The following is a 12414-nucleotide window of genomic DNA, read 5'->3' as shown; positions in this document are numbered from 1 at the left end:
AGGTGCCATTCAATGCATTTCACTGGCTGAGCTCTGTGCCTGATCACTGTGGTCTATTCTGTGTTATTAAATCCTCTCTTATCTTTCTGTGCAACTCCACTCCTTGTCCCACTTGTGGGTGCTGCAAGTTCTCACTGTAACTCAGGATAAGCCTGCATGCCAGAATTTGAGACAGAGCAAGTAAAAGCAAATGCCTGCAACTGGGGCAGGATCATGGGTCATCGGACCCACATTTCCATAGTGCCAGTGACTGCAGCACATGAGGGTCCATGTGCCTGAGACCTGAGTAGGGACCACAGGCCATAGGACTGTGTGCCCGAGGCATCAGCAGCTGGGTGATCAGAGTACAGGAGAGGTCAGGGTGTCAGCAACAGAAGTGACCATGGATCATCAAGCTTGTAGGGCTGCATCAGCAGCTGGAGGGCTCAGAGTGCACACCTATGTCTGAAAGGTAACATGACACACCTCTGCCTGTTTAGCTTCTCCTCAAAGTCTGATCCAGAGGCAGGGACATGGGTGCAGGCTGACTGCATACAGTTGGGCTCCAGCAGCAGGGCAGGACAAATGTCCCAGCTGTGGAGGGCACTGGAGCCAGCAGGGCTTTCCCAAGATGCCTTAACAAACAGGGTTACATACTTGTGAAGCATTCTGAGAAAGGGAGTGTCAAAAGTCATCCTTTACCATTTTATTTTCTCAATTTTGCTTCTACTAGAAAATGTCACAGACTATCTCAGACCGGTATTTTAAACACCTAATAAACAACTTAAAAGCCACATTAAAACTACTGCATGCCATTTTTTCTTGAAAACAAGGATCTCTGAACCTACTTTCATGTACTTCCTTAACTGCACACTTCAAGTGCATCATCCTCCTACATCTGACCTTATGAACAAGCTTTAAAGGACAGCCTTGAATATTCATAGAGATATATCTCATAGAGAATGTACTCACATTCAAAGATGCACAGTGTATTGCGATTCCTGAACTGTTTAAATAATTTGTTAGAAGAATACAGAAACTCACTAATATTAGAGCAAGTACAAGAAATTGGCTGTAAACAATACAAGTATCTGAGTATCTTAGATGACAGTCTCACTTATGTTTAAGATATACTGACAGCAGTATATGTATTTTTGATCAATAAGCAAAACTACATAACATGGAGAGAACAACAAACATACTTGATGCAAGAAGCTAAGACTATCTGGAATTTTGCTTTGAGGAAAACAAATTTTGCAAAAATCAAGATTTTAAAGATGTGAAAGAACGAAGAAGGTATAGTTAAAGTTATCAAGTACTCAACATCCCCTCCATTTCTTGTGCTGTTAAAGAAATAAAATCATAGAACCACAGAACGGTTTGGATTGGAGAGGACCTTAAGATCACCCAATTCCAGCCCCCTGCCACAGGCAGCAACACTTCACACTCAACCAGGTTGCTCACAGCCCCGTCCAACCCGGCCTTGAACACTGCCACGGATGGGGAAGCCACAGCTTCTCTGGGCAACCTGTGCCAGTACCTCACCAACCTCATAGTAAAGAATTTCTTCATTATAGTCAACCTGAAGAATCGCCCATTTAAATTTGAACCCATTGCCCTTGTCCTATCACTATAGTCCTTGATGAAGAGAAATATATTACAAAGTCATTTCACTTAAAAGAAAAAGCAAAAACAAAAAGAACCCCTCAAAAAAACACTTTAAAAAAAACCAAAACAACCCACCCCACCAACACAAAAAAAAAAAAAAGGACTCCCCATGAGGCTACAGACAACAATAAGGCGGGGGGGGGGGGGGGGGGGGGAACACTCTAAATTTAGCACAAGAACATACATAATCTGAAAAACTGCCCAGACACAATCTAAATGAACATGAGCCAGCTTCAGTGTGCGCTTGCAGCCCAGAAAGCCAACCGTATCCTGGGCTGCAGGTCAAAGGAGGTGATCCTGCCCCTCTACTCTGCTCTTGTGAGACCTCACCTGGAGTACTGTGTGCAGTTCTGGTGTCCTCAACATAAAAAGGACATGGAACTGTTGGAACAAGTCCAGAGAAGGGCCATGAGGATGATCAGGGGACTGGAGCACCTCCCGTATGAAGATAGGCTGAGGAAGTTGGGGCTGTTCAGCCAGGAGAAGAGAAGGCTGCGTGGAGACCTCATAGCAGACTTCCAGTTTCTGAAGGGGGCCTACAGGGATGCTGGAGAGGGACTCTTCATTAGGGACTGTAGTGATAGGACAAGGGGTAACGGGTTAAAACTTAAACAGGGGAAGTTTAGATTGGATATAAGAAGGAAATTCTCTCCTGTTAGGGTGGTGAGGCACTGGAATAGGTTGCCCAGGGAGGTTGTGAATGCTCCATCCCTGGCAGTGTTCAAGACCAGGTTGGATGAGGCCTTGGGTGACATGATTTAGCGTAAGGTGTCCCTGCCCACGGCAGGGGGTTGGAACTAGATGATCTTAAGGTCCTTTCCAACCCTAACGATTCTATGATTCTATGATTCTATGAGTCTAAATTTACTAGCATTTGATTCCTTTGGTGCTCTGAAGACCACTCCTTTTTGTTTAGTACTCTACTCTGAAAAACTAAACACCATAAGCTGGTATTTGGAATAAAAGGACAAGCTAGTCCATGCAAAGACCAAAGACCATGAAATTCACAAAGCTGAGACAAAAATCAGTACATGACTAAACTACAGAAAATTTAAACTCCAATAATTTCATCAGGCTGACCTTAAAGATCTTGGCTAACTAAATAATGAGTGAGCACGAAAGCACCATCTGTTTGCAGAGACAAAGGAATCAGAGATCCTCAACAAATGAGAACAAACCAGACTTCAATACAATTCGTCTTCTTTATAAGACAACATAAAATCCATATAAGTATTCTTCTCTTGTATTTGGTTGCTGTTAGAACTGATAGGAAAACTGAAAAAGTGATGTATTATCAACAGCAAAGATGCAAAAGTCTCAATAAAGAGATGGTATTAGCGTGAATGTCCCAGTGCCAGACAGAAATCCGTATTTCTTGCCTGGTTATCTGACTCTCAAAACTCCAGGAGAGAAAAAACAAAAAAACAAAAAAAAACTACTACTATATTCCCAAAGGATTAAAGTCCAGGGGCATTTATTGATAAAACACATTTCAGATTAGAGTTGCACTGCCACATGCCACATGCAAAATGAAAACTTACCTGAAAATTATAACCTCCTGATCTAAGAATACAGAAAACAACTTCATAAATTTTTTTCTAAATGCATTGGTAACCCCTCATGTATGTACTGTGCCTTATTAGGAATGCCATCAGGTTTTTTATAGCCTGACATCAGATTGCTTATACTAAATTTTTTAGATCTCATTTACACACACAGAAATGTAGCTCCTACTCTGATAGCTGCAGCTCTGTTTTTCTAGCTGCTGAACAACTCCAACCCTCAAGAACTCAGCAGGCACTCCAGATACCAAAAGACTAATATGACTTGCACCAGTATCTTGGCACACAAATTTAATACAGAATCTTTGGTTTAGAAATTTATAAATGCCAGACTTTCAACTTAAGCCTACTATCTCCCAAGCCTAGGTAGCTTTATCATTCAATGTATCAGCATTAGTAACTAAGTAATACAGAAGTGGACCTCTTTGCCCTATCTTTGAACATATCTTGCTAGTTTGCAGAAGTGCCAGAACATAAAAAAATTGAATACATGAATGTCTGCCTATGAAACTTTCATTTTCTTCAGTTTGAAATAAAACCTCCTGTAGTCTATCATCTTGGTCCTCCAGTGCCACTGATGTGGCTTCTGTGTGGTTGAGACTGAAGCTTTTTCACGAATATTAACCATCCAAAGTTAATACCTGAGCAATTTTTCAATCACTTTCGGAAGAGAAACGATTTATTTTTCATGCTCAACCATCACCCACAATTTACATACTCATCATTCTGTTCCCTTCTGAAATTTGAATTCTCTGCACCTTCTTGATTCCCAGTGATCATAACTTTCCTATGACAGAGTAATACAGACCACATTTTCCTGTACTTACTGCTTTTCCCTAAGTCAAAAAAAAAGGAAAACAAAAGAAAAAAAAAAAGAAAAAAGGAGGAAAAAAAGGGAAAAAAAAAAAGGTACAACTGCATAAAAATGTTTCATTGTTCCATTCAACAATAATGCCACAGAGAGGAGGAAAAACAAGAATATTTTAAAATAAAAAGGGCAGTTTAAAATAAACAGAAGAATATTTTGTTTACATAATAAAACAAACACTACAATTATGCATAATGAAAATTCTCAAAAAGCTGTATTTGACAAGCATTAACTTTTATGTTCCATTTTTAAAAAAATATCAGTTTTATTTCTATCAGAAATAGGAAAAATACAATTACTAGTAGTAAATACCATACTTAAAGTCAACTACCAAGCAATTACAATGAAACCATGAACCATGAAGTCAGAATTTTTGTCAATTTTCTGTAATTCATAAAGGGCTGCAGAACTATTTAAAGCCTGAAGTGTCATTAAAAAAAGGGACTGGTGCTGCTAGAAATATAGTAATCAGAACCTATAAACAACAGTCAGGAAGCAGATGCTAACACTGCCTGCACTGGTCTTCAGAAAATTCATGAACTTGGTAATCAGTTTCTATATTCAGCCACAGTGGAAAGAAAGCATTACAAATGAGAAGCACTTCAGAGAAATCTTTAGATGTGAACGGAAACAATTTGTAGAAAAAAAGCTCTGAAGCCATTAACAGGAGAGCTTATCTTAGTTACTTTTAAAATACCTACATTTTATCATATAGCATGAGCTTAGAAAATACTTTTAGTTGTTTTAACTAGCAAAACCCTGAACCAGGATTCTACTCCTGCCATCAGAAAAGAAGGAATTCGCAGCTCAAGGATGAGGGGGGTCATTAAGAGGAGCCAACATGGTTTTACCAAGGGGAAGTCATGTTCGACCAACATTATAGCCTTCTATGAGCAAGTAACTAGGTGGATGGATGATGGTAGGGCGGTAGATGTGGTTTTTCTTGATTTCAGTAAGGCATTTGATACCGTCTCCCACAGCGTCCTCACAGATAAGCTAAGGAAGTGTGGGCTTGATGATCAGGTAGTGAGGTGGATCAAGAACTGGTTGGAAGGAAGAAGGCAGAGAGTTGTGGTCAATGGGGCAGAATCTAGCTGGAGGTCTGTGACTAGTGGAGTCCCTCAGGGGTCGGTGCTGGGACCAGTGCTGTTTAATATTTTCATCAATGACCTGGATGAGGGAACTGAGTGTACCCTCAGCAAGTTCGTTCATGATACTAAACTGGGAGGAGTGGCTGACACACCAGAAGGCTGTGTTGCCATTCAGCGAGACCTGGACAGGCTGGAGAGTTGGGTGGAGAGGAACTTGATGAAATTCAACAAGGACAAGTGTAGAGTCTTGCATCTGGGGAAGAACAACCCCAAGTACCAGTACAGGTTGGGGGCTGACCTGCTGGACAGTAGTGAAGGGGAAAGGGACCTGGGGGTCCTGGTGGGTAGGACGATGACCATGAGTCAGCAATGTGCCCTTGTGGCCAAGAAGGCCAACGGCATCCTAGGGTGCATTAGAAAGGGTGTGGTTAGTAGGTCAAGAGAGGTTCTCCTCCCCCTCTACTCTGCCTTGGTGGGGCCACATCTGGAATATTGTGTCCAGTTCTGGGCCCCTCAATTCAAGAAGGACAGGGAATTGCTTGAAAGAGTCCAGTGCAGAGCTACAAAGATGATTAAGGGAATGGAACATCTCTCTTATGAGGAGAGGCTGAGGGAGCTGGGACTCTTTAGCTTGGAGAAGAGGAGACTGAGGGGTGACCTCATCAGTGTTTACAAATATGTAAAGGGTGAGTGTCAGGATGATGGAGCTAGGTTTTTTTCAGTGATGTCCAGTGACAGGACAAGGGGCAATGGGTGTAAACTGGAGCATAGGAGGTTCCATGTGAACATCAGGAAAAATTTCTTTACTGTGAGAGTGACAGATCACTGGAACAGGTTGCCCAGGGGGGTTGTGGAGTTTCCTACACTGGAGATATTCAAGGCCCGCCTGGACAAGTTCCTGTGTGATGTACTCTAGGTTACCCTGCTCTTGCAGGAGGGTTTGACTAGATGATCTTTTGAGGTCCCTTCCAACCCTTAGGATTCTGTGATTCTGTGACTTTGCACACATACTCCTGTCCATTCTCCCTATGCATAGCTGATGAGGAGGAATCATCAGAAATGGCCAACAGATTATGGGTAATATGGTAAATAGAACTCTCTCCTCTAAAGTTCCTCAGAAAGATTCATTCCAGAAGCACAACAGCTTCCAACAGGTTGTATGGGTGATTCTTTGTATGTGTACCTTGAGGAATTATTTGCCTCCATCAGGGAGCCAGCAATTAATTCCTTTCATAAGAAAAGCCTTTCTACTGAATTCAAGTTTTGAATTCCAGGAGACATTTTTCAGTTGCTGCTGTGATCACTGACAGAGCTGCTGTATTAGCAATATATAAGCCACATACAGGAAGTTGTTCACACCAGCAGCTGTCTCCCACCAAGAATGAAAACATGCCAAGAACAGATTGGAATGAAACCCAAGGACTCAGAACAAACTAAAAAGGCAGACCTCGTACCTGTCAACCAATAGCCTATTCTAAACTTAGTAATAGCCAAGGAATAGCATTATTTTCCCAGATTACATTCTTCGACCTAGTAGGAAAGCATTCTACCTGGGTCATATAAGGTTACTTTAAAGTTAGTCCTACTGCAGTGCGTGTCACAAGGAATTATCTGTGGGTTAATAAATGTTTGGAAACAGCAGAAGTGAACTGAGTCCATTTCAAGACCAACACACAACAATGTACCAGCAGTGCTAATACGCTGTAGAGCTAGTCATCTCATTCAACAGATTTCTCCATTCACATTACCTTCTTCTTTTATCTGCCATATAAAAAACCGAACCCATAAGCATCACTAGCTTTGGCAGCAAAACATTAATATTACTTTGACACAAAAATTTTCAGTACCAAAAGCAAACTGTGATTTACGCTGACAAAGACTGTTCTGTTTGCAGTTATACATCTGAGCTGAAACTTCTTTCCCCGATTTAACTGAGCAGGCACTGTTAACTGACTTGTTCCTCTATTTTAGTCTGCCTAAATACCTGCATTCAGCTCTGGAGCTGAACCTAAGAAGGATGTAGACCTTTAGGAGGCCATGCAGATGCTCAGAGGGCTGGAGCACCTCTCCTATGAAGACAGGCTGAGAGAGCTGAGATTGTTCAGCCTGGAGAAGAAAAGGTTTCAGGAAGGCCTTAGAGCAGCTTCCAGTACTTAAAGGGGCCTACAGGAAAGCTGGAGAGGGACTTTTTACAAGGGCATGTATTGACAGTACAGAGGATAACAGTTTTAAACTGAGAGAGGGGAGATTCAGATCAGGTATTAGGAAGAAGTTCTTCACTATGAGGGTGGTGAGACACTGGCACAGGTTGCCCAGGAAAGCTGTGGCTGCCCCATCCCTGGCAGTGTTCAAGGCCAGGTTGGACGGGGCTCTGAGCAACCTGGTCTAGTGGATGGTATCGCTGCCTGTGGCAGGGGGTTGGAACTGCACGAGCTTTAAGGTCCCTTCCAACCCAAACCATTCTATGATTCTGTGATTCTAAATGATCAACAGACACACCTAAATTTTATGTGGTCAACAAATAAAAACATGGGAATGAAATACCATGTTGTATCAACAACTCCCTTTCTAATAGTTTTCAATATACTGAAACGAACTGCACTGAGTGCAGCATTAATCTCCACTCAGAGGCAGTGAGTTTTCTGAATTATATGAATACAGCAGTTATTAGATGCTTAAGTCAGAAAGTTTGCTTTTTAGCTAGGAGAAATGTCATCATATCGCTAAAGCAATGCACTTTCCACACATTGTCATACACTAAGAAAAGAGATACAAAATCCCAAAAGTGATTCAAAGAAACCCAGATTGACAAAGGACAGTACTGCACAGAGGCTACAGCACTGAATAGAGCACTATGAACATTAAACTTACTGAATTTCATATACCTTTGAAAGATACCACTAACAAATATCAGAAAAAAAACAGCTAGAGACTGATTTTATGATATGAGTAACAGTTCTTAGCACACTAAGTTTAACAATTAAATAAGACATTGCAAATTCTATTTCCTTGATATTACCTGAATACTACTCAACAATACAACAATAAAGCTCATCAACCTATTTTACAGATGGTAACTACTCACACAACTGAGAACATTTCTGAGCATTCCAAAGACTGTAACAAACTCAATTTCATAAACTTAAAAAACTTCTAAAGTTAACTTAAAAAGTAGAAGAGCCAGATTAATTTTGCTTTCTCGGTTACAGTTTCAAAACTATTTTGAAAAAGCATTAAGAATACAAATATAAGAAAGGGTACTAGCAAAATGTTTTCTTATTAGTCTTAGAGTACTAATGTATGTGGTATTTGCAAAAGGATGGATCATCACCACTGCATGTTGTTGCAAAATATCATAGATCCACTTTAATTGCAATTGTGAAATATCACTGTGTAACAGCATAAATTCCCACATTAACTGCAAAATAATTTATGCTAATTAGAACACTTCTTTAAGTAATGTAAAAATAAGCACTTCTGTGATCTTCTTTACAGAAATCAGTATCAGGCCACAGTGAATACAATATCTTTCAATTACACGTTTTAATTATTCAAGTTACATTACAAATAATTATTTAAGTATACACAAAGAAAACCTTCATAAAGCTTACCTGAAAGTATGCCATAATGAGCGAAACATTCTGAACAGTAACTAATGCATGATCTCACCTTCACTGTAAGTCCGGAATTATCGAGGATCTTTGCAATGGCAGACAAAATACCACACATGAGTGCAGATATCAGCACCATCACTCCAATTGCTGTGAACCAGGACATACTGCAGAAATAGCATAAACTTTCTGCCGATGTGCATACAATGACGTGAACTGCACAAAGCATCAGACACATCAAGTAAAACAGCAGGGAGAAGAGTGGAGGGGAAAGCGGCACTTCAAATTCTGCCCTGCTGCTCAGGGCTTTTGGAATGCTAAGCAAAAGCAGCAGCAGAACCTAGAATAAAATAGAGAAATAATACTTAAAGAATCTGGGTTAGCTAAAACATAGAGTGAGAAGTCACACATACACATACCAAAAAAAAAAGAAAAAAAAAAAAAAATCACACTGTTGTGATTCTGCTTATACCATGTCATTCTGCTGATATACACAATTCATAAAAAAAATCTGTGAAGAACTATACTGGATTTTTTTATCCCCAGTAAGATATTACCATATAAATGGAAGAAATAAAAATTGTTTCTATTTATTAAGGGCCTGGACACACAAGTTAGCAGAGTTCCTTATCTGTGGCAACTGATCACATGCATGATTTTTGTTCCCTGCAAAAGTTAAAGGTTTAATACCCGATATCAAAATAGTTCCTAAGTGAACAAATTTGACTTATTATTTGTCACCTATAAATGCCTAAAGCTACATACACACACTGCCAAAGGCCATTTATCTCACAATGTGAGAGATACACATACACAGAGATACTGAGAGTTACTTTCCGAGATCAGGGAAAGTTCTTACACTATCACACAAGTGTATGTTGTATTTCAAGCTTATTAATTCTCCTGGTATTAATTTTTTTGTACCTCTTCTCATCTTCATTTGATTGACTGGTTTTACATTCACTTTGACCTAACCTGCACACAGATCAGGAAGAATTCAAAGTTTCCTCTCAAGTAACTGTAGCAGTAGAGATTAATAATATCATGAATAATTTCTGCTACCCATGTACAAACCTTTACAGGTAAAAGGAAAATTCAACCACATGCTAAAATGCTTTGCAAGGGGCACAGGTGGAGCTAGGACTAGACTGAGTTCGATCAGTTTGAGCTAGCGCAAAATGAAAACAAATCAAGATAAAAACCATGTCAGACCATTGCCAACCTGTGATTTTCACTAGCACTTAGAAGACCTCTGCCTAAACTTCTTCCCATAATACAGAGAGGTAAAGCAGACCAAAAAAAAATGCAAAGCAGTGCCGCAGTCTTCCTTCTTCTTCATATTCTACTTCATACAGTTCATTTGTTTACGAAAAGGTTAAGTTATCATAGCACCAAACTGGCTTAGGTCTTAACCTTTAACACAACACATAAAACATAAACAGCAGACATGATAGGAAAACACTTGAATTGTAGCTATCTACAAACCTAAATTGAGCTCTTTTGAGCAAATGCACTGCTAGCAATTCATGTCCTAGAGGTATTATCCTCATCTGAAATGCAGGATAAATTACATTTATGGGATGGTGTAGTTTGAAGCCACCTGTGAGATTCCCTACCCTTATTTATTCAGTAAAGGTTGGAAAATACATATCAAGGCAAAAAGATTTTGGAAAGCAAGGCAGTTTCTGGAGCACTGCACTGGAGAAAGGAAGACATTGTCGCAGTTTTGCACCAAGTCTTACAGTGATGGTGAGCAAGCTCTTCTCAATGAAAATTTCCATGGTTAGTAGCTGCACATTTCTTTTGATGAAGGCCCATTGAGTAAAATACCTCGTATCTGTTTTGTAGAAGCAGTAAATGCCTACAACTACACTCCAGGAAAAAAAAAATAAAATTTAAACCAATATTTCAGGTCCAAAGTAACAGTCAAGAGCTTGAACGTATAGGTTCTCAAAGCAAAGGAACAAACTATGAGCACTTAAGCTTTACACTGAGGTTTGTATACCTCTGCAGAGTGGGAACTGAACCTACCATCCATTTTCTAAGGACACTGTGGAACTAATTCCTGTGAAGTGGTTAGCAGTGTGATAAACCGCACAGAGCAGTCTACCAGAAAACCATTTCAGACATACTCTAAACAGAACAGTGTATACAGAAAGCATAAAGTCTTGCCAGGACAAAAGAGGCTCAAATACTAAATAGCTGTTTATGTACTGTTATTTGTTCCAGGCACTGAAGAGGACCAGTGCTATAGCAATTAAGGTCTTGGACAGCACTATATACACGCAATTACTAAATTAAGCTTAAAGTAGGTATTTCCATGGAACAATGGAACAGTGCTTACCCTTACAAAAGTTGAAACTCTAGAAGGTCAGTGCAAGCTCTGATACATAGAAGTTCAGTGTCCATGCCTGTTTTCCCTTAAGCATGATTCTCAAAGGATTCCCACAGAGCATATTTCTAGCATTTGAGATTTGACCAAATTATCAATTGCAGACAACCACTTAAAATTCCAGACATGTGATATCTTATCTTTATTCTTACATGAGATATGAAGTGGTAATCCAGCACCTTACAGCATTTATTTCTGGGCTCTACACCTATCAGTACGAAGAACAACTCTGAGAATTGTGGAAATTGACCATACAAGGTATTGTTTGCTCTCAGCAGCTATGCCCACTATTAGATAAAGAGGAACGGGTAGGAACTTACTTGACAGATGCTGGGGTTTTTTTTAATACAGTAAGGATACTCAAAAGGTAGAAGGCTAACTGATGTGACTAGTTTAAGTCGTAGCACATCTGCATATTTACTATAAGCAGCTTCTATCAAAAGCTTTCTTGAATCATTTTAGAGACCAGGTCATACAAGAATACTAACCTCATCCAGAAAGTCAGCCAACTCTAAGAGTTCATACTCAGTAATTCTAAAGACCAATAGAAGGATATACAAAATAGTAAAAACCAAAAAACTTTTACATTAGTGCACTTAGCTTTTTCACAGAAATATACATTTTCCTACCTCCATAATGATGACAATCCCAACCATCATCGAATACATGTCATATTGTGCCACTTGCTTGCTTAGTGAAGAACTCAGAGTCTTCAGGGCCTCCAAATATTGCTTCAGGACTTTTTTGCCAAGATTCAAGAGTATTTCTGAATTATTCCCCTCTAAATACAGTTTGATCCAATTAGCATGAGACTTTTCTGCTATCTTAAAATGTTCATATCCAGGATCTAAGGAGAAGGGGAAAAAATAAAACAGAAAAAAAAAAGAAAGGTAAGAGGATCCACAAACAAAGGAAGATTAATTAGAGATGTGGTATTTTGGTTTGTATAGTATTTTAAAAGAAATTGCTACGGGGATTGAAATGTTTTTCGCACCTAGAACGTTACATTATCCTTCTGCAGCAAGACCGTAATGAGCCAGTTCCTCAAAATAAAAGCAATTAATCTCTCACCCAATAAAATGTCAAGACTTCTAAAAGTGATAAATTTATTAAAACACCCATTTACTCTTACAAAAGGTTTCCAGGACAAACTTACTCAAATACTTTAAATCCTGAAAAAAAAAAAAAGGTAATATTTTCCACTGGAGCCACTCTTATCCAGGCCAAATTGTACAAGTCAAAT

General features: G+C 39.5%; 1 protein-coding gene across 2 annotated transcripts in view; it reads right to left on the bottom strand.

The window, feature by feature from the left end:
• Positions 1-12414, bottom strand: part of PIGG (phosphatidylinositol glycan anchor biosynthesis class G) — an 82262-nt gene that overhangs the window by 51581 nt on the left and 18267 nt on the right. For both annotated transcript variants that reach the window (XM_057426503.1, XM_057426504.1), the window contains exons 7-8: positions 11801-12018; positions 8838-9119 (exon numbers count right to left, since the gene is read on the bottom strand). In XM_057426503.1, coding sequence (XP_057282486.1) covers positions 8838-9119; positions 11801-12018 — 500 coding nt within the window. The remainder of the gene's footprint in view (positions 1-8837; positions 9120-11800; positions 12019-12414) is intronic.

Source organism: Pezoporus wallicus, unplaced genomic scaffold, assembly GCF_028554395.1.
Source record: "Pezoporus wallicus isolate ANWC-B61680 ecotype Strahan unplaced genomic scaffold, APGP_CSIRO_Pwel_v1 contig_5116, whole genome shotgun sequence".
NCBI lineage: Eukaryota > Metazoa > Chordata > Aves > Psittaciformes > Psittacidae > Pezoporus > Pezoporus wallicus.
This window is presented reverse-complemented; position numbering and strand designations above follow the sequence as displayed.